General features: G+C 39.0%; 2 protein-coding genes and 1 non-coding gene across 13 annotated transcripts in view; 2 read left to right on the top strand and 1 right to left on the bottom strand.

Annotated features, from left to right (window-relative positions):
• FBXL2 (F-box and leucine rich repeat protein 2) overlaps positions 1 to 5,392 on the top strand; it is a 128,327-nt gene extending 122,935 nt beyond the window's left edge. Inside the window, exon 16 of the transcript XR_007723327.1 lies at positions 3,408 to 5,392. The gene's annotated coding sequence lies outside the window, so the exon portion shown is untranslated. The remainder of the gene's footprint in view (positions 1 to 3,407) is intronic.
• Positions 1 to 21,669, bottom strand: part of UBP1 (upstream binding protein 1) — a 54,631-nt gene that overhangs the window by 11,716 nt on the left and 21,246 nt on the right. For 7 of the 11 annotated variants that reach the window (XR_007723325.1, XR_007723324.1, XM_050779391.1 and 4 more), the window contains 9 exons: positions 17,064 to 17,140; positions 13,200 to 13,305; positions 12,057 to 12,163; positions 9,914 to 10,066; positions 9,702 to 9,812; positions 9,156 to 9,263; positions 2,983 to 3,086; positions 875 to 929; positions 96 to 189 (listed from right to left, as the gene is read on the bottom strand). Coding sequence is in view for 9 of the 11 variants with exons in the window: in XM_050779391.1 (XP_050635348.1) it covers positions 96 to 189; positions 875 to 929; positions 2,983 to 3,086; positions 9,156 to 9,263; positions 9,702 to 9,812; positions 9,914 to 10,066; positions 12,057 to 12,163; positions 13,200 to 13,305; positions 17,064 to 17,140 (915 nt within the window). In the remaining 2 variants the exon portion in view is untranslated. The remainder of the gene's footprint in view (positions 1 to 95; positions 190 to 874; positions 930 to 2,982; positions 3,087 to 9,155; positions 9,264 to 9,701; positions 9,813 to 9,913; positions 10,067 to 12,056; positions 12,164 to 13,199; positions 13,306 to 17,063; positions 17,141 to 21,669) is intronic. The other 4 variants (XM_050779394.1, XM_050779393.1, XM_050779399.1 and 1 more) reach the window with 1 other exon arrangement.
• Positions 14,389 to 14,449, top strand: LOC126949480 (U7 small nuclear RNA). The gene has a single exon (XR_007723765.1). It is a non-coding gene; the product is annotated as a U7 small nuclear RNA (small nuclear RNA).

Below are 21,669 nucleotides of genomic sequence, written 5' to 3'. Positions count from 1 at the left end.
TGCAACTTCAAAATTTTAAAAATATAAAGTTAATAAAAGCACAGAAACAAAAACAAAACATTCTCATGCACAGATACACACACACATACACATACCTGAAAAATTAGAGAACAGTCTTGTGTAGGAAGAGAATCTGTTTTTGAGCAGCCATTGTTGCGTCTCCTGGATCGTAGCTGAAGGCTGAATTTGCTATTAACAATGAAAATGAACATAAATAAAAGGAACCATTCAAACTGAGAACACTTAAACAATTGACACAGAAAGCCTTGGAGTTTGAAGTAAAAAACACCCAAAAAGAGCATGAGTCTGACTCCAACAATCCAAATAATGACGCAGGCCCTTGTCAGAAACTTAAACATGATACACAATGGGATGCTATTCAGCCATTAAAAAAAGAGAAAAATCATGCAGCTGCTAATGAAATCATCTTTTGCAGCAACATGGACAACATGAACACTTCATTGTCTTAAGTGAAATAAGCCAGGCACAGAAAGACTTATATTCTCACTTATAAGTGAGCTAAAAAATTTGAACACATGAAGGTAGAGGTAAGATAGTGGAAAAATAGGTAACAGAAACTGGGAAGAATGGGTGAGGGATAAGAGACAGGATGAGAAGAACTGGATTAAAGGGTACAAACAAACATACAATAAAATAGAAGAGTAAATTCAATATTTGATAGCAGAGTAGGATGACTATACCTAAAAAAAATGTACTGAGGTGATGGACACCCTAAATATCCTGACTTGATTACCACACATTATATACATGTAACAAAACTTCTCACCTACTCCATAAATTTGCACAAAAAACCAAAACTTTAAAATGTAGGACCCTGAAAGCATCAGATAGTTTTTAGTAGAAAGATACTTACTTCACCAGAGGCCTGTGAAGCTCCATCTCCCTGATGATTTGGGGAAGAAGAATTGCTGGGGAGAAAGGAGAAAGCAGGAAATTATGATTTTTGTAATGCATATATGTTTTAATCAAGGCATTAAAAGCTGTTTATGCAAATTTCAAGTAAGGCAACAGTGGGAGAGAGCTATGAAAGTTTGCAACAAAAATGCAAGCACAACAGCTTAGGGTGTGGATATGACGACGAAATAAGACACAGAAGACTGTGTCTTAATTTGTGCCTTCTTCATCTGTTGTAGTAAGAAATTCAAGTTTTGTGAAACAAAAAGGCTTCCCCAACTATCTTCGGGGATGCCAAGGAAAATGAAGGATACACATTAATTTTTTTTGAGACAGAGTCTCGCTTTGTCGCCCAGGCTGGAGTGCAGTGGCGGGATCTCAGCTCACTGCAAGCTCCGCCTCCCGGGTTCACGCCATTCTCCTGCCTCAGCCTCCCGAGTAGCTGGGACCACAGGTGCCCGCCACCGCGCCCGGCTAATTTTTTTGTATTTTTAGTAGAGACGGGGTTTTGCTGTGTTAACCAGGATGGTCTTGATCTCCTGACCTTGTGATCCGCCCACCTTGGCCTCCCAAAGTGCTGGGATTACAGGCGTGAGCCACCACGCCCGGCCTACACATTAATTTTTTAAAGTTAGGGGGAAAAAATACGAAACATCAAATTAGATAAACAGTTGAAAATAATTGCAAAAAAAAAAAAAAAAAAAAAGAGCTACAAGAAATAGTATAATGATCCTAAGCAAAAATATAAAATTATACTCCTTTAAGTAATACATATATCCAAGATTGATGAGGGTGAATTTCAAGAGAACAAAAGAAATTAACCTGTACCACTATCCTTGTGCTTCTAAGTAAAATGAAATGAAAACTCCACAGGGAATAGGGCTACCTTCTGGCTCTTGAGCACCAACTCCTTTCTTAGCCCCCGTGCCTCAATTGCTTAGGTTTATTATCTTGATTACTTATATCCTTTCTACCCATAAGAACTTAAGCTCCTTCATACGGGGGTCTGTCTGTTTGGTCACTAATGTATCGGAATACTTAGAACAGTGCTGGGAACACAGTGAGTTCTCCAGCCTACTAGTGAGTACATAAACTTACAGCTCACCTTTAAAGCCATAATCATTTTCTAAGATTATTCAGACTGGACTGACGAGGAAACTATTCTAAGCCCTCAGAAATAGTAACCTACTGGTCCTCTGGTCACTCCTCTAAGTTGCTGAGTCCAAGCGTATTTTTCTACTCTTAAAGCATAATAGCCTACATGACACCCAGCTGCCTTCTCAGTTTATCCATCTCCTCAGAGGGAGAGCACATTTTTGCTTGCTTTCTCATCAGACCTTGTCAGCATGACCTGAGAACCTTTTCCTTTGTGGTCTTAGCTTTCATAATTTTCCTCCCCAACAAGAAACTTCCTAAAGAATAGGGAACTTCTGATGTGAACTATTCTGCATCAGTTCTGCAGCAAAGCCCTGGAATGGAAAGCCTCCATGGGGTACCACTGCACCTTCAAGATGCCCAAATGCAGTCTCCTGCTCCCACCCCAAGCTCACTCCAAACTCTTGCCAGTCAAGGCTGGATAACAGAATAAAGAGTCCACCATTTCCATTTCTAAAACCACAGCAAATCTGTAGAAACAGAAAGGTCTTCCCTTAAAGATTCAATTAAAAAAATAGTGTATCTATTGGGAGAGAAAAGAAATACTGCAGAAAATAACCCATTTGATATAAGCATTATAGACAAGAGAATGAACTTAGTAACAAACTGACTTTGTCATTCTCTCTTTACCTATAGACACTATTAATGTTGTCTTTAATCTCACGAAGAATGTATCTTGGCTATATCTTGAAAATGGCCCCTTGTCTACAATTACCATAGTTGTGACTATGTAAGGCACAAGGGGCTTGGAGTAAAAAAGGCTGGTAGGCGAAGAAAAGACAATGATTGTCCTCTGCCACTGAGATACAGGCTATTTCCCCTTACTATTTCCTTCAGGTACAATATAAACAAAAGGCTGCTGTACATGGAGAGATGGGGAAATGAAGGCACATGATTACACAAACCAGATACCTGTCTGGGACACTGCAAGTGCTCTGCTGTGGGGAGGTGAAAGTGGGCGCTGGGGAAGGGCTGTTATTCACATAGGCTGTGGGGGCATCGGGCCACGGAGAACACTAAGGACAGAAACAGAAATAAATTAATGATATGCTTTTAAAATATGTGGAAGAAATATTTTTGTAATTCACTCACTAGCCAAATGCAAGATTATAAAATGCGAGACAGCTGACATTTATCAAGCAACCTCACAGACACATGTCAAATTTACTTCTGTGTGGCAAAGAAAAGTTTTACCTGCTGTGTGCGTCTAGACACTGATTAAAGACCTAAAGTGATGACAGCAGCAAAAATTTATAAAGGCATTTAAAATATATGCTTAAGTATAATTTGCTTTCAAGAGCTTTCTCCTCCCTCTTTACCAGTATCCTCTTTATCAGTTTCCCAACAGGCACCTATCAAGATTTAAGAATGGCGAAGACAAGAAAGAATTTATAAGCAACATCTGACATCACATGGTGACCTGAAACATGGCTCTGACCTAACTAGTGCTCCTTTTGCCCTCTTCCCCAATGAGCAGCCTCACCAGTACCCATTTGCTTCTTTGATACCTCTAAAGAGTAATAATCCTCAAGACAGACCAGACAGGCCGAGCATCAAAATACATCAACTGTGTACAGTACTGCCTCTATCTCTCTCTCTCTCTCTCTCTCTCTGTTTTATATTTTCTGGAAGTGTTATGGTAAACTTTAGTATTTTTCAGCTCCAGGCAAAATTCTGACCAGAAACAGAACAAAGACACGGAGATACATGAACTATTCCAATTAGGAGAGTTGAAAAAGTCAAAGTCAAAAGCATGCTAAGCATGCCAGGGTAATCTCAAATAGAAGTCTTCAAACTTGACATATAGACATCACATGATGTGATTTCACTGTACAGGTATTCTTTCTAAAAACCAATGGATCTGAGGACTCAGTTTCAAGGGTCCCCTTTCATAATCATCCTTCTCTCATTTTACACAAGAAAGGCATCACATCTAACCATAGCCTTGGGGTTTAAGACTTTCCCAGGCTGGACATGGTGACTCATACCCTTAATCCCAGCACTTTGGGAGGCCAAGGCAGCAGCCCAGGATAGCTCAGGATAGCTTGAGTTCAAGACCAGCTTGGGCAACATAGTGAGACCCTGTTTCTACCAAAAAATAAAAACAATAAAATAAACATGAGGCTGGGCGCAGTGGCTCACGCCTGTAATCCCAACACTCTGGGAGGCTGAAGCAGGTGGATCACAAGGTCAGGAGATTGAGACCATTCTGGCTAACATGGTGAAACCCCATCTCTACTGAAAATGCAAAAACTTAGTTGGGCATAGTGGCGCACACCTGTAATCCCAGCTACTCGGGAGGCTGAGGCAGGAGAATCGCTTGAACCCGGGAGGTGGAGGTTGCAGTGAGCCAAGAACATGCCATTGCACTCCCGCCTGGGTGACAGAGTGAGATTCCATCTCAAAAATAATAAAAAATAAATAAATAAATAAATAAATAAAATGAAGAAAGACTCTCTCAAAGCCAAGCTAAAGACACTAGGATTTAAAAAAAAAAAAAAAAAAATAGCCAGGTGTGGTGGTGCACACCTGTAGTCACAGCTACTTGGGAGTCTGAGACAGGAGAATCACTTGAATCCGGGAAGGGGAGGCTGCAGTGAGCCATGACTGCACCACTGCACTCCCACTTGGGTAACACAGTGAGACCCCCATCTTGAAAAAAAGAAAAGTACATAACTCTAATGACTAAGTTTTTCTGTAAATAAGGTGATTTTCAGGCCGGGCGCGCTGGCTCAAGCCTGTAATCCCAGCACTTTGGGAGGCCGAGACGGGTGGATCACAAGGTCAGGAGATCGAGACCATCCTGGCTAATCCGGTGAAACCCCGTCTCTACTAAAAAATACAAAAAACTAGCCAGGCGAGGTGGCAGGTGCCTGTAGTCCCAGCTACTCCGGAGGCTGAGGCAGGAGAATGGCATAAACCCGGGAGGCGGAGCTTGCAGTGAGCTGAGATCTGGCCACTGCACTCCAGCCTGGGCGACAGAGCGAGACTCCTTCTCAAAAAAAAAAAAAAAAGGTGATTTTCAACTATTTGCTATCAAAATAATTCAGGAGGACCTATTGTCAACTGACATATATTGAAATAATCTAGTAGATCACACAAAAATGTCCCTGGGATTTTTGACAGATGATTCAAAAGGACTTCCAGGACCTAAATGGCATTGCTGAAAGAAAAAACAAAATTTCTCATATCTATAAAATTCTAGAAGTTAATTCTACTCTGTCTCATCATTCAAGATGCACTTCCAATAATATTTCTATTTTTACATTTAATAAATTTTCATCAAAATCTGTAGGATTTGTTGTTTTGATAAATTGGTACTAATAAGTTTTAAATATCTTGACCGAGTTAAGACCCTATGGTCATAGCAAATTTTAAAAATTAAATTTCAATTTATGTAAATTTGTTGAAAGGTAATTTTTTTGGGGTGATCATTTAAAAATTTCAGTTTGGTCATCTGAAGCCTCAGGAAGAAAAAATAAAAATAAATAAGAAAAAAATTTCTAAAGATTTTCAGGCATAAAACTATGTCATATTAAGATAAAATTTAAAGGGAGTGAATTAGAAACATGAGACCAAGAAGGAAGAACAGAGTAAAATTTTGGATTTAATGAATTTTTTGAATGAACAATAGCAGTGGTCAAACTGCTATGGCATTTAGATTCCATAGGATGCACCTCAAGAGTAATGTTACAATTTTATCTTAAATTGTAAATACAAATCGCCACCATGCCAGAACATTGCTTCCTTTGCAGCTATTTAAATTTATGATGAAAAATTTTATGATGAAAACTTTCAGATGTCAATCTGGAAAGGTGCAAGTGTATCCTTTCTCAAAATTCTTTTGAGGCCAGGCATGATGGCTCATGCCTATAATCCCAGCACTTTCGGAGGCCAAGGTGGGAGTATCATTCTGAGGCCAGGAGTTGGAGATCAGCCTGAGGAACACAGCAACCTGTCTCAACAAAAATAAAATTTAAAAAGTACTCAGGCATGGTAGTCTGTGCCTGTAGGCCTAGCTACTCAGGAGGCTGAGATGGAAGCATCACTTGAGCTAAGGAGTTTGAGGCTGCAGTGAACTTTGATCACACTACTGCACTCCAGGCCCAGATGACTAGGCAAGACACTGTCTCTAAAAAAATTTTTTAATTATTTTGAGTAGGTAAGTGTCAAGACCACTGGTGTAATGGAGCTAAGAAACTGTGAAGCACACTGAGGGCAGAAATTAAGTCTCACCAATGGTTACAGGGGCTTGAAACACTTGTCTGACATCCATCAAAAGCAATGGATACATGGAAAATAATCTCAACTACCCAATTATTTATCCCCTTAAAAATAAGAAAAATGACTGCAGACTTATTAGTTCTATTACCAGTCAACTTTCAAAAAAGAAATCTAATTTAGCTGGAGAGCTTTGAATAAACTTATTGCATGGCATACCAACTTTGCTATAAAATACATTTTACACAACAATGCCCATTCTTTTAAAAGTACGGCCTTTTAAGCCAGGTGAGATGGCACACACACACCTGTGGTCCAACTACTCAGAGGTCTGAGGCAGGAAGACTGCTTGAGGAGTTGGAGGCCAGCCTTGGCAACACAGCAAAAGCCCATCTCAAAAAAAAAAAAAAAAAAAAAAAAAAACAAAACAAAAAACTAGACCCTTGTTTTTCTTTCCATCTTACAAAGTATCACCTCCTCAGTTTACACTGTTTGATAAACCCAAGACCCTGTGAGCTGACTAGCAAATCTAATCATGGGCATCACACACTGTCGCCTCACCTCTACTATCTCAAAGATTTTCCTGCTGCAACATCCCCTCCACACGTAAAATATAACACAGCATAACATGCACATATAAATAATGTAAACCATTTAATATTAAAAGTATCAAGTCTCTCTAAACTTTTGGTAATTATTGCCAGCCATTTGAAGAAATGAAGTCATCAAAAAGCTTCAAGTTAGCATGGCAGAGTAATGTAGAAACACCAAGTTTACCAAAACTCCATAAAATTTTGCTTTTAGGTATTTAGATTCTTCCAACATTCGAAAAGCAAGCAATGGTGCAGTGCCTATGCTCCTGAAGAGAGTCTGTAATTCATAATGGTGCCAGCAATGCCTGGCCTGCGCTCATAGTTATGGTTTCAGTACACCATGATCACAGTCCCTCCCCAGGTAAAGAATGATCACCCATTTTAGGCTGTAGAAATTGGCAGTCATCATTTGAGCCAATCATATACAGCTCAGAGATGAAGACCAACAGACACACTAAGAGTTTTATTGTACAGCATCTCCTGGTAACCAGTAGTGACTACTCAGTGTGGGACCATTTCATTCGGCATCTTTTCGACTCTAACAGTAAATCTGGATATCCCTTTTTACTGAAAGCCAACTGTAACAAGACAAAAGCTCTATGAAACGTTGGCCTTCCTTTGTAGAAATTTGAAGAAACATGAAATTCTGCAAACTTTCTTTTTTAAGGGATCAATCTATACCCTGCTTTTTTAAAAACAGGTTTTCAAAATGAGCTCTAACCACCCCTAGAAGCATCTGAACAAAATCAAATACAGCCAGGGCAGCAAGCAATACACGACGAAGATGTGAAATCCCAGGCCAGTGAACTGCTGACGTTTTGCATACTTCAGACTTGAGTTAAGAATCATTAAGAATTTACCAACAGTTTTCCCATCTTCAGATTACATCTGGGCTATAATGAATTTCTTTTATTTAGGAATTACCAGAACCCACTTCTTTACTAGTTAAATGGTTTATAACAGGAGAGGAAAAGTGAGTTACCAGAATCCCCCCGCACAAAGAAGTTTACTAAGAACCATTGGTGGGTCTTCAGCTGGGAAATCAGAAAAGGATAAAAACAAAATTGCTGTGGTGGGTGTTTTAGGAAAGAATATACAGCTGTTTTAACAATCTTTGATTCGATTTTTTTTTTTTTTAAAAAAAGCCCAGTTAAAGAAAATGTAATGTGCGCTTCCAGTGGCACTAGGATGAGTACAATTTCAATTTCATTGCATAGAGAAGCACTAAAACATTTTTATTCAATACTATAATTGGAAATGAGTTTCTTGTGATAGTGCTTGTGACAGTAACATTCAAAGTCTACATTTAACCACAGTAATTGTGATATGTGTAAGAGTGAAAAATCCTCTGGCACTTTAATAGTGCAAAGACTGCAACAGTGAATACAGCAGTCATGAATACATATGATGACAATTATTTTAAATGATTCTTTAATGTTCTGTGTTTACATTTACTGAAGGTATGTAGCTGATCTAAGTTTGCAAAGCAGGATCATCCTTTGTGGACTAATAGATGAAGAGTCATGTCATAAAATAAAGATTTGCTATACTTAACCGGACAAACCACATATTCAACCAGATGACCCTGACTGCATATTGAGGGGGACCCAGGTCTAAGTGTAGCAAGGTACACTACTTTGGCCCGAAGCATTAATTTGCAATGCAAGTGCCAAGAAGAAACATGAATCCCATCAGTTTTTTTCTTCTACCAGTGCTGCCAAACAGGCTTTTAGAAGCATAGACAGACACACATTTTTATGCTACATGCAGAAAAATGTGACAAAGAACTGCACGTGTTAATGTCAAGCTTGCTGCCATCATCTAACTGTCCACGAAATTTTCTTATCAAGTATACATATGAGAAAGCAAGACCCTTTTCAGTTACACAAAAATAATAGCTAATTTACTAAAGAAAGTATTTTCAATTAATTTCAGTGCTCTTGAAGGAGGTATGTGTGTGGAGGAGAGAGAGGGAGGGAAGGAGGAAGGGAAGGAGTCAGGGAGGGAATACATATCTCTGAGTGTCTTTTTTTCCCTCCAAAACCACCCAATATGGTCAACATTGTTTTTTGCTTTGTTTTAAAGTGTTAGATTTAGGAAATTTTCCTCAGTGAGGAACAAACAGAAGCAGGAAGTCTAAACAAAAGCAAATTAAATCAAGACATGGACATCAAAAACAATTTTGGCTTTACTTTGCGGTGGAAGTTGGTCCTATATCTAACACTGCACAAGGTTTCTTGCACAATGAAAAGAGAAGCAGAAGTCCCTTACACTGCCTCGCTTTGCCAGAGAATCACCGTAGTCTGCTGGCAAAGTCCGCTTGCTGGACTTTTTCTGCTCATGTTCAACTGCATCTTCAATTATAGGCTCAAGCCTCATCTGGACAAACACCAAAGATTGGGATCAATGTCTTTTCATTATACAAAGAAAGATCTAACACCCTGTTTCATGTCTCTTCAGTCCAATTAAACAAATGTATGACTAACAGGATTCAAAGTTAAAGAAAATGCAAAACCCCAGCAGTGACAAAAATTGGACTTTCTAGGCCCCAACTTAAGTCTCTTGCCAACTTCAAAGTTGTTAAGGTCTGTTTCTAAGACCTCATTGGGATTTCAGCATCTTCATTTAAGATCCCACCCAGGAAACAGTCTAACAAAATCCCCAAATTTAAACATTTTCCCCACAAATTTCACAAACAATAACATGTCAAACTGCCACCCAATCTTCCCCAACCCTTTTGTAGCAAAACTCATCTTGGAAATAGACTAATATGCAACCTTTGCTTCTCTTCCAAAACCAAATGCTGCACTACATTACCTCTGTGAGGATTGTGGTATCATAGGACGGCTGATACTTTTCTTTTTCATGAGCTGTTCTCTTCTCCATCTTCTCTCGGTCAGTTTTTTGTTTCCTGTCTGCACCTTTAGGCTTAAAAACAAAGTATACTATTTCATCCATCAGGTTGCAGACACACAGCTTTATAGGCAAAACTGAGCCTTAATTACGGAAAACCGGGTTCTCTCTCTTACCTTAAAAACTTTGATTTGGCAGCTAGCTGAGTGTAGATGATCTGTGTATTCCCCGTTTTCGTTCTGCTTAAATGTGTCAACCTGGATCCTAAAGGGCACTCCCTTTTCACCTCCGTGCTTCCGTGGAGTAAATTCTGTGCTGATGCAGTGTACCTATAAAACGATTCAGGCTGAAATGGATTCAAAGACCTACCACTGGTTATTTTTCTATTTTGTTCCCTCTTGAGTGACCTGACACCACTATAAATTCAAGATCCTTTAAAATGAACTCATCACACATACTAGCCAAATTATCTATGAACCTCTCTAATTGTTTTTAAGATACGGCTTCCCTCTCACAAATCCAGCTGAGCCTCTCCAGACTTTCTGAGCTCTTGCCCATCACAATGCCTCTCCTCTAATGCAGGACTTGGCTCCAATCAGGGGTACAACACTACAGTAGCTTCCTATGTATACTGCCCACCTCCACCTGGGACTGTCTGCTAATCTCAGACCCAGGGTCCTCAGCCCTGTTCAATCCACAGCAATCTTCACCTCATCATTTAGAGCTTCTGTTGTTTGTCCTCTACTGCCATTAGCCCTGCTCTACCCAGCCAACTATCTTACTGCCGTTCCTACAGACACTAATTTGTGATACTTTGCCTGGGGAAATTTCATAGTCCAGAAAGCCCACTACCCATACTATTCTGTATCCATCTAAACTCTTTGGTCAACTCTTCAAAGACTATTCAGGATCCAGAGGGCAATACTCATCCTTCTACCACTCCTGCCCTGTCTCCTAATACCCACCCTGGATGACATCCTTAGGGTTTCACACAGAGTTAACAGCAAGACCTTGGTCATTTCTGACTGCTACACATCCCCTCTTCTAATGACTCACTATTAAAACTGATCTCTGCAATATGACAATACAACCTGAGATGTAAAGCCAGGTCTTGTATCAGTCTGATTTACTACATAACTAGTTGCCTTATAGACAAACACCAACAGTATGAGTTTATATCAATATTTGGCTGATATAAACCATGCCCCCAGTGATTTAACTGATGGAGAATAATATTGGTAGAATACCAAAAGGCAAAATACAAGTTATTTTTTACAGTTCATGCAAAGCATAGCTTGTGTAGGCTGGTCAGCCAGTAAGTGGTTTTCCTCTTGTATATATTACCTACCTGGTAGTTTAAATTTCACCACATACAAATTTGAACATTCTGGGTATTAGAATTACTATTTTTTTAAAATATAGAATAATGATATTATAGTTACTTTTAAAAAATCATCTCTTAGAGACATGATATTTATGGATGAAATAGTATGTCTGAAACTTGCTTTAAAGTACTCTAACAGGCTGGGCACGGTGGCTCACACCTGTAATCCCAGCACTTTAGGAGGACAAGGCAGGCGGATCACTTGAGGTCAGGAGCTCAAGACCAGTCTGGCCAACATGGTGAAACCCCCATCTCTACTAAAAATACAAAAATCAGTCAGGCATTGTGGTGCACACCTGTAATCCCAGCTACTCGGTAGGCTGAGAGAGAAGAATCGCTTGAATCTGGGAGGCAGAGATTGCAGTGAGCCAAGATCAAGCCACTGTATTCCAGCCTGGATGACAGAATGAGACTCCATCTCAAAAAACAAACAAACAAAAAAAAAAACAGTGCTCCAACAATAAAAGGGGGAAGAAACTACAAAAAACTGCTAAAGCCAGGTGACAGTTACATGGACAATTAATCATCATTATTATCCTATTTGTAGAGGTTTGAATTTTTCAGTATTAGAATGTTTTTAAAATAATGCTTGAAGGAATTTTAAAACCTCAATCTTTTTTCAATTGTATCCTCTTAAATGGCAACTTTTGTTCAAGAGAAACACATCTCATGAAAAACAGACATTTTCATTATTGGGACTACTAGTGGTAAAAATAACATTTGAATAATGCTTTCCATATCATAGAATGTCTTCATATATGTTAGTTTAAAATAGGATGAACTTACTAGATTAAACCTAACTATCTATATAGAAAGACACTACAACATAGTTTACAAATAGGCATTTCAAGGAAATGATACTGTATCAAAAATTCAATCCTGCCATGACCTAAACAACTAGGTTAGTATGCTTCTAATAATGTAAAAATCCAAACCTGAATGAAAGCAGAGGTGCGTTTTGCTGGGTCCCACAGAAATTCAACCGCATTTAACTGGCTTGGATTTGTCCTTGTGTCAATTATTCCCACAGACATTGGAATATCTATGTTTTAAAAAGAAGTTACATAAAAACTCATCCACTTTAAATAACTTAAAAACTTACAACCTATTATATTCTAATGAAATAATTGTAACTGCTTTGAACTCTGTCCTTCAATGGTCTCCATGATCAACTTCCTCAACATGGAAACCTACCCTAAACAAGTATCATAGTTTCCCCTACCATGGTTTGTATTTCATTTTTTTAAGAATATGATAAGGCTGAGCGCGATGGCTCACGCCTGTAATCCCAGCACTTTGGGAGGCCAAGGCAGGCGGATCACCTGAGCTCAGGAGTTTGATATCAGCCTGGCCAACATGGTGAAACCCCATCTCTACTAAAAATACAAAAATTAGCCGGATGCAGTGGCACATGCCTGTAGTCCCAGCTACTCAAAAGGCTGAGGCACAAGAATCGCTTGAACCCAGGAGGTGGAGGTTGCAGTGAGTCAAGATCATGCCACTGCACTCCAGCCTGGGTGACAGAGCAAAACTCCATCTCAAAAAAAAAAAAGAAAAGATGGTACCAGTTTACAATTAAATGGTTTCAAAATTGTAGAATTCCAGGTTCACATTAGTTTAGCACCAAAAAGTTACTTGACTCTTTAACTATACAACAACTCTCTCGGTTCTTTATAATACAAGGATGGGAAAAAAATAAAAAGAAAAAAATGTATACATGCATACATATATATATGTGTGTGTATGTATATATGGAAAACAACTCTAAAGACACAAGATCCTAGCCAGGCATGGTGGCACATGCCTGCAATCCCAGCTACTCGGGAGGCTAAGGCAGGAAAATCACTTGAAGATGGGAGGTGGAGGCTGCAGTGAGCCAAGATCGTGCCACTGCACTTCATCCTGGGTGAGAGCGCAAGGCTCTGTCTCAAAAAAAAAAAAAAAAAAAAGACAAGACATAAAATCCACAAACACCAAAACTTTCCCCACACAAGTAATTCATGATGCCCACATAACACATTACTGGGCATAGCTAAACAATGCCCTCATCTCCATGGTCTTTTGATCACTGCCTGTACCTAAATCAAGAAGTCTGTCTCCTGGGCGATTCCACTTCCATCCTTCAAGTTGCTGATGCTCTGTGTATTGTAGCCGTCTGTCATGGAATACAACCCTTATGATGCTCTGTGGAGGGGAAAATGAGTACTTTTAAACTGCTCCAGCTAAAATGCAGGACCATTTCTACTTCTTATGTGTTAGCCCATAGCAGTAGAACATACACAACCAGATTCTGTTTTAAACATTCCATAAGTGAACTCTTTTGCCCTTGGATACCTGGATTACGGTACAATTACTTGGTGCAAAGAATTATAACTCAGAAATTAAAATTATAAATAAAATGGTAACTTACATATTGATTTGATAAAATAATTTGTTATTACAATTCAAAATTAAGGTTCTTCCCACTAAAATTAATGAGCAAGAATTATATTCCTATAAAGAAAATACCAGATGCATACAGGAGTTATTAAAAATGAAAAGACAGAGACAGAGAAACCCAGGCACAATGGTAAAACTTTGTTAATTTAAAATAACAGTTAACAATTGAGTTTTTTTGGCTGGGTGTGGTGGCTCATGCCTGTAATCCCAACACTTTGGGAGACCGAGGAGGGCAGATCAGGAGGTCAGGAGATCGAGACCATCCTGGCTAACATGGTAAAACCTTGTCTCTACTAAAAACATAAAAAATTAGCCGGGCGTGGTGGTGGGCACCTGTAGTCCCAGTAGCCAATTAAAAGTAGCAATTTTTTTCTTTGAGATAGTTTAAAAAAGAGGCCAATGTGGGAGAAATTTATAGGGCTCAGTGGCTGCTTTATTCCATGCCCATCTTCCTCACCTGCACCCACACCTGCAGGGCCTGCCCAACCCATTACCCAGCACCCACTTCACACCTGACCACAGCAAAGCTCTCATAGTGATGGTGCATAGGCTAGTAGTGGCCCCTAAGACACCAGTGCCAGCGGTTCACATTTGCTAGCCAGCTTGTCTCCAGACAAAAGTACAGCACAGAAAATATCACAATTCTAATTGTTCCATATTCGGTGAGAACCATACTAAATACACATACTCAGATGAAAACAGTATGAGAATACAGATATTAGACTTCAGAGCTTTACTAAGCCCCATTCTAGGTCAGACTAAAATACTAAAGAAGATAAAAGGAGGATCAAAGTTAGGAAATTACAAGATATGTAAGAAAAATTCTAGCATTGTATAGCTCTTTTAGAATTTGTCTAGCAGGTTTTCCAGTTTCTACCAGAAAACCCTACCCAAAAAAGAATGGAAAGGAAAAAAGGAAGGAAAGAAAAGGAAGGGAGGAAGGGAGAGAAAAAGAGAGGGAGAAGGGAGGGAGAGAGGAAAGGAACTTCTTTAATGAAACGGGGAGAAAAATCTCATTATCTGAAAGTTCTCCCTAAAAGGAGATTGACTACATTTTCAGAACTAGCAACATGTGATGGGGCCCTAACAATAAGACTGAAAGAAAAAAACAGAACAAAAAAAGACGAAAACAGAACAATCAGAGAAAGCACATTGCTAAATATGTTCAGCACATTCAAGAAGTTCCAAAGCACCTCTGCAAACCTATCACTTGATCCCTAAGGTTCCCCCCAAGATTTAAGTAGCATAGTCGAAGATCCTAGGGCCAGTAAATAAAACTCTAGAAGTTTGAAGCATATTTTAGGGACTCTCTAGCTAAAAAAAGGATGTGATTTCCAAGAAATTCATCCTGCAGTCTTTGGTAGCAGCAGACAGTAGCTCTTAATCCCAGACAAGCTTACAGAATATAACTGAATGCCTGGCACATCCACCAAAAATCATGCAGCTGGCTTATCAAAGATGAAGCCAATGTAAAGTGCTTTAAAAATTAACTCTTTTCAATCAGTGAGCTAAATATTTAGATACTGATGCCTTCAGAATAAGTGGAATATACTTGTCTAGTATACTAACACTTAACTAGTGTTGTGTCAGCGAAACATTTATTGTGCATTTATAAGTTAATGGTTTTGTTACTAACAGTAGTTCATTATGTCATAATGAGGTATCACTTTTCCCTTTATTTACTTGCACTAATTTTATGTATTAAATGTTTTTACATGTTTTAATTTGCAAGTAAATACAAGGAAGTTGAACTTAAAAGCAGTTATACAACTTAACCCTGCTATTCCAAGTTAATCTGACAGGTATTTCAACCAGCTTGCCAAAATATTTTAAGCATTAGGTATCACCTATCAGAGTAATTATTCCTAAATCCTACCACCTATTCAGGGAACTGCCCTGGAAAGCCAGCCTGTCTCCACTGATAAATGACAAAGACAATTGTTTCAGAATTGATTTTCTTCAATGCCTTGATGGACACTGAATTTTGGCATTTGGTCTGGATGTCAAAGTTTGTTATATTTTCCTCAGAACACTGAATGGTCATGAATGAGGAACTGAGTTAAAATTACGAATTAGTAAATTCTATAATCCAGCATACACAAAAAAAGCACAAGGGGGAATAGATGAAACAAGACTGGTAAATTGTGGAGCATGTTGAAGTTGGCAGGAGAACTTATAAGAACTCATGATATATACCAGATATATTTATTATATACCACCATATGATGGATATATGTGGATTCATTGTACCATTTTCTTTACTTCTGGGTATGTTCAAATTTTACCATAATAAAATATTTTAAAAATTGTTCTAACATTTTTGGATCCAGTTTTAAAGACCTCAATATAGGGCCCATCAAATCCTACTAAATTTTATTATGGAGTTTACAATTAAAACAACTTTCCAACTCTTTTACACTGATACATTTAAACAAACAAACAAACAAAACCCAGCATCTTACATGTGATGAGGCCCTAACAATAAGACAAAAAGAAAAAAAAAAAAAAAAACCACACAGAACAAAGAAAGACAAAAACAGAACAATCAGAGAAAGCATACTGCTGAATATGTTCTGCACATTCAAGAAGTTCCAAAGCACCTTTGGTAACCTATCATTTGATCCCCAAGTAACCTTCCAGGTGCCCTCCAGGTACTGGGCAGCTGGCTTTCCCAGACATGCCACATTAGTTAACACACCAAATTTAGATTGCCTGAATCCAATTCCCACCACAAGGCTGCCCTTCCCATGTTTACCCACCAAAAAGGCAGATCCACAGAGGGCAGTGTCTTTCCAGTAGGATGCCCCTCCACACTGAGGACCCAGCAGCACCTGGGCCCTGACATGCCACTCTGTGGGGAGATGGAAGGATCAAGAGAACTTGTCTCTTGCTAACACGTAGTCACATGAGGTTTCACCTTTCCCCAATTAAGATTCTTTCATTAACCCTGCCCTGTAATGCTATGGAATTTATAACTAGCCATGATGTATGATGGATACAGGTGAGGAGGGGCTGGGGGCAGGGATGGTTCTGAAGATATATCCTAAAAGAACAGGTCAGCTGGAAAACAGCTATGCCTCCTACATCTAGGATGACTGACATCTTAATTCAGATACATGGGTAGGGTGAACAGAGATTTCAATTTTTTAAATGAAATTTTACAAGGTAAAGGATTTTTTAAAGTTTTATGCCAACACTGACATTCTTCCCCATATTATCTTTTACTTTTAGAGAGGCTTATAGTTTTTTGTTGTGGTGGTGAGTTTTTTACCCCATAACTGCAACTAACTTTTCTATTGTTCCTTGATTTCCAAGGGTCTTTCACAATTACTCTACCCAATAATGGCTATAATTCCCATTTTACAGGTGAATAAACAAAATATAGCTCAAAAAGTTAAAAAGTTGTAATACAACAATTATTGAAGTGAAATTAATTTTTTTAAAACAAAAACTCATTCAATCACAGCAATATCCATTTGGGAATTAAAATGGACTGTCCTTACCTTTACTAATTTTCCACTGATCTCAGGCATATCACCCATTTTCCGATTATCCAGCATCCGAATTTCGTAAGACTGACCTATTTAAAGAAATTGTGTATAAAAAACAATCCTTATAAAGAACATCACTTTGCTTAACATAATTCAAAATGCATGTTTCTCAGAACATACATTACACAATGATAGTTAACTTGCTAGAGAAGCAAATTCAGGTTGATCCTTCTTTTCCCTGAAAAATCACACCAACCTTCTGTCCTTACATTATTACAGGAGACAAGAGTTTCTCTGTCAATTTATCTTCATCTGCCACTCTCTTACACTAAATTTTTATTATGCTTGCATTACCTAAGACTAATTTTTGTAACAGCTTTTCTCATAGTTTACATACCATAAAATTCACATTTTAAAAAAGTACGTAATACATTAGTTTTCAGTATAGTCAGAGTTGTACAACCATCACCACTACCAGTTTTAGAACATTTGCATCATCCTAAGAGGAAACCTATATTAGTAGTCACCTATATTAGTAGTCATTTCCAATCCCTCCCCCACACCCACCTCCCACCCCCGGCCCGGCCAACTGCTAGCAATCACCAATCTACTTTCTGTCTCTATGATTTGCCCACTCTAGATACTTTTATAAACAGAATCATACAATATGTGGGTATTTGTGCCTTGCTTTTTAAACTTAGCATAATGTTTTCAAGGTTTACCCATATGTAGTATGTGTCAGTCCTTTTTATTGTCAAATAATATTCATTCCTTTTTATTGCCTAATACTATTCCATTGTGTAAAGAACATACCAAATTTTGTTTATCCATTCATCAGTTGATGGATATTTGGGTTGTTTCCACTTTTAGTGTTCATTAGAAAACACAGACATTCACACATCAATCTAGATAATTAGGAAAATGCTGCAAAAAAATTAATAATGTACTCCAAATCCACAAAAAATGATTTCTGGATTATGTTATTAAATAATAAAAATGACAGTATAATTTGGCATGCAGAAAATCAGTAAAAATTAAAGAATGCTTATAGTATCACATGAAGTTGAGAATCTTTATAACTACCAATACCTTGTCCATACTCCCAGGGGGCTTACAGAAAAATATATAAAGGATTCTAGAGTATAGGATCAAAATTCAACAAGGGGTTATCAAAATACAACTACATCACTCCAAGGCTGGTGAAGGAAAACAACATATATACAGTCTGTTACAAAGAAAAGTTGCTTACATTCATTCAACAGATAGAGAAACACTAAAATACACCTTTATGGCAAGAGACTTTAAAAAGTTAAACTAAGATACAGATTGGAAGAAGATATATGCAGTATATTTAACAATGGATCTGTATTCTGAAAACAGTAAGAAATAATTTTCAAACTGAAGAATACAAACTTTTGAAAAATACACCATTTATATTTAAAATTACACTCAACCTCACAAGAATTTAGGAAATAAAAATTAACAAAAGGTTTATGCTGATTATGAGCTCAATAAGAAATATTTATTATTTTTTATTTATTTATTTTGACAGGGAGCTGAGCTCTGTCGCCCAGGTTGGAATGCAGTGGCGCAATCTCGGCTCACTGCAATCTCCGCCTCCCAGGTTCAAGCAATTCTCCCTGCCTCGGACTCCCGAGTAGCTGAGATTACAGGTGCCCGCCATCACGCCCAGCTGATTTTTGTATTATTTTTTAGTAGAGACAGGGTTTCGCCATGTTGGCCAGGCAGATCTTGAACTCCTGACCTCATGCGATCCACCTGCCTCAGCCTCCCAAAGTGCTGGGATTACAGGTGTGAGCCACCACACCTGGCCATAAGAAGTATTTAATTAGGCTGGGCCCGGTGGCTCATGCCTGTAATCCCAGCACTTTGGAAGGCCGAGGCGGGCGAACCATGAGGCCAGGAAATAGAGACCATCCTGGCTAACACGGTGAAATCCCATCTCTACTAAAAACACAAAAAATTAGCCGGGTGTGGTGGCAGGCGCCTGCAGTCCCAGCTACTCTGGAGGCTGAGGCAGGAGAATCGCTTGAACCCAGGAGACAGAGGTTGCAGTGAGCTGATATCATGCCATTGCACTCCAACCTGGGCGACAGAGTGAGACTCCATCTCAAAAACAAACAAACAAACAAAAGAAGAAGTATTTAATTAAAAATCAAGTGGGCAAGTATGGGGGAGAAATAACCTTGAATAATGTACAGAATATAAACTAAAAAGTCTTTCTAAAAGGCAATGTGGCTGCACCTGTCAACAAATTAAATACTATGCCCTTTGACTCGGATTCTAATTGGTCAAGTAAAAAAAAAAAAAAAAAAAAAAAAAAAAAAGAAAGTGTCACAGAGGGAATATTTGCAAGATAAAGGGCTAATCTCCCCAGTTCATAAAGAGCTCCTATAAAATTGTGAACAAATGGGCTGGGCACAGTGGCTCACGCCTGTAATCCCAGCACTTTGGGAGCCTGAGGTGGGCAGATCACCTGACGTTGGGAGTCTGAGACCAACCTGACCAACGTGGAGAAACCTCATCTCTACTAAAAATACAAAAATTAGCTGGGTGTGGTGGTGCATGCCTGTAATCCCAGCTACTTAGGAAGCTGAGGCAGGAGAATCGCTTGAACCTGGGAGGCGGAGGTTTCAGTGAGCTGAGATTGTGCCATCGCGCTGCAGCCCAGGCAACAAGAACAAAACTCTGTCTCCAAAAATTACTAACAAATGTCCAGTATCCCTAGAAGAAAAAAATGAGCAAATGAAATGGACATGTGGGGGTCCACAAGAGAAGGAAATGTCAACAGTTCTTAAACGTATTGAAAGACACTCAACTTCCATTAGAGAAATGCAAATTAAAACCACTCTGAAATCATTTTTCACCTATCAGATCAGCATAAATCCGTCATTTTTCTGCTATATTAGATGTTAAGTGTAACAGAAAGAAGTGTTGAGGATTACTCCCGATTTCTGATCAAGGAATTGAACAGTCACCATTTCCTAACCTCAAAGACAGGTAGGAGCTCACTTGAGGCACAAAAATCAAGAGTTGGCCAAGTGGAGTGGTTCACACCTGTAAGCCTTGCACTTTGGGAGGTCAGGGCGGGCAGATTACTTGAGGTCAGGAGTTCAAGACCAGCCTGACCAACATGGTGAAACCCCGTCTCTACTAAAAATACAAAATTAGGCTGGGCACAGTGGCTCATGCTTGTAATCCCAGCACTTTGGGAGGCTGAGGCAGGAGGATCACGAGGTCAGGAGTTTGAGACCAGCCTGGTCAACACAGTGAAACCCTGTCTCTACTAAAAATGCAAAAATTAGCTGGGCGTGGTGGCAGGCCCCTGTAATGCCAGCAACTCCAGAGGCTGAGGCAGGAGAATCACTTGAACTTGTGAGGCGGAGGTTGCGGTGAGCTGAGATCGTGCCATTGCACTACAGCCTGGGCAATAAGAGCGAGACTCCATCTCAACAACAACAACAAAAACAGAAGAAAAAAGGCTCTGTAACACTTGCTATGCTTAAAGTGGTTTCCCTATTGGAAACTATTATATTCTTCAATGGTAATATCCACTGAGAGAACAACCAGACTTTCAGAAATTTCCTAATTTCTCCCCCAATCCATAAGTATTTTAATACCATGGCTTCCTGAAACAATAGTCTAGGTTGTAACTGAAATATAAAGAAGGATCCAGTATTAATGAAATATAAAGTTAATATAGACCAACAGTAATATTCTATGAGACGCTAGTCCTGTTTTTAGCTTTATCTTCTCAATTTACTTTTCATGTTTTATTTTTTTTCCATTTTTGGCTCAGAAATGCAAAAATTCTGCCAGAGTTGAAAAATACAACTGTTGTGATTCATGTCCCCACCCATCCTTGAAAACACATACTCTAGCTTCATCAAATGGGACTCCAGGGTAATATGGAGCCCAAGATGTGACAGTTCCCATTTTGCTAAGTTCAATGCTTTAGAAACCTTATTTCTAAAGTCCTATTCCTATCATAAAATTTTAGTAACATGAACTGAAACTAATCAGGAGGAAATCTCATTTTGTGAAAAATGAAACTAAGCAAAAAGAACTTTCCGAAATATTTAACAGAATTCTTAATCCAATAAACATGCTGTTTCTAGGGCCTTATACCTGTACTTTATTAACATTCTTTTTTCTTTTTTGAGACAAAGTCTCACTCTATTGCCCAGGCTGGAGTACAGTGACGCAATCTGGGCTCACTGCAACCTCCATCTCCCAAAGTCAAGTAATTCTCATGCCTCAGCCTCCCAAGTAGCTGGGATTACAGGTGTGTGCCACCATACTTGGATTATTTTTTTTTTTTTTTTGAGTCGGAGTCTCACTCTGTTGTCAGGCTGGAGGGCAGTGGTGCAATCTCGGCTCACTGCAACCTCCGCCTCGTGATTTCAGGCAATTCTTCTGCCTCAGCCTCCTGAGTAGCTGGGACTACAGGCACGTGCCAGCACGCCCAGCTAATTTTTGTATTTTTAGTAGAGACGGGGTTTCACCATGTTGGCCAGGATGATCTCGATCTCTTGACCTCGTGATCCACCCACCACAGCCTCCCAAAGTGCTGGGTCTACAGGTGTGAGCCACCACG

This window comes from Macaca thibetana, chromosome 2, assembly GCF_024542745.1.
Source record: "Macaca thibetana thibetana isolate TM-01 chromosome 2, ASM2454274v1, whole genome shotgun sequence".
Lineage (NCBI taxonomy): Eukaryota > Metazoa > Chordata > Mammalia > Primates > Cercopithecidae > Macaca > Macaca thibetana.
Note: the sequence above shows the minus strand (reverse complement) of the source record. Positions and strands in the feature narration are given on the sequence as shown.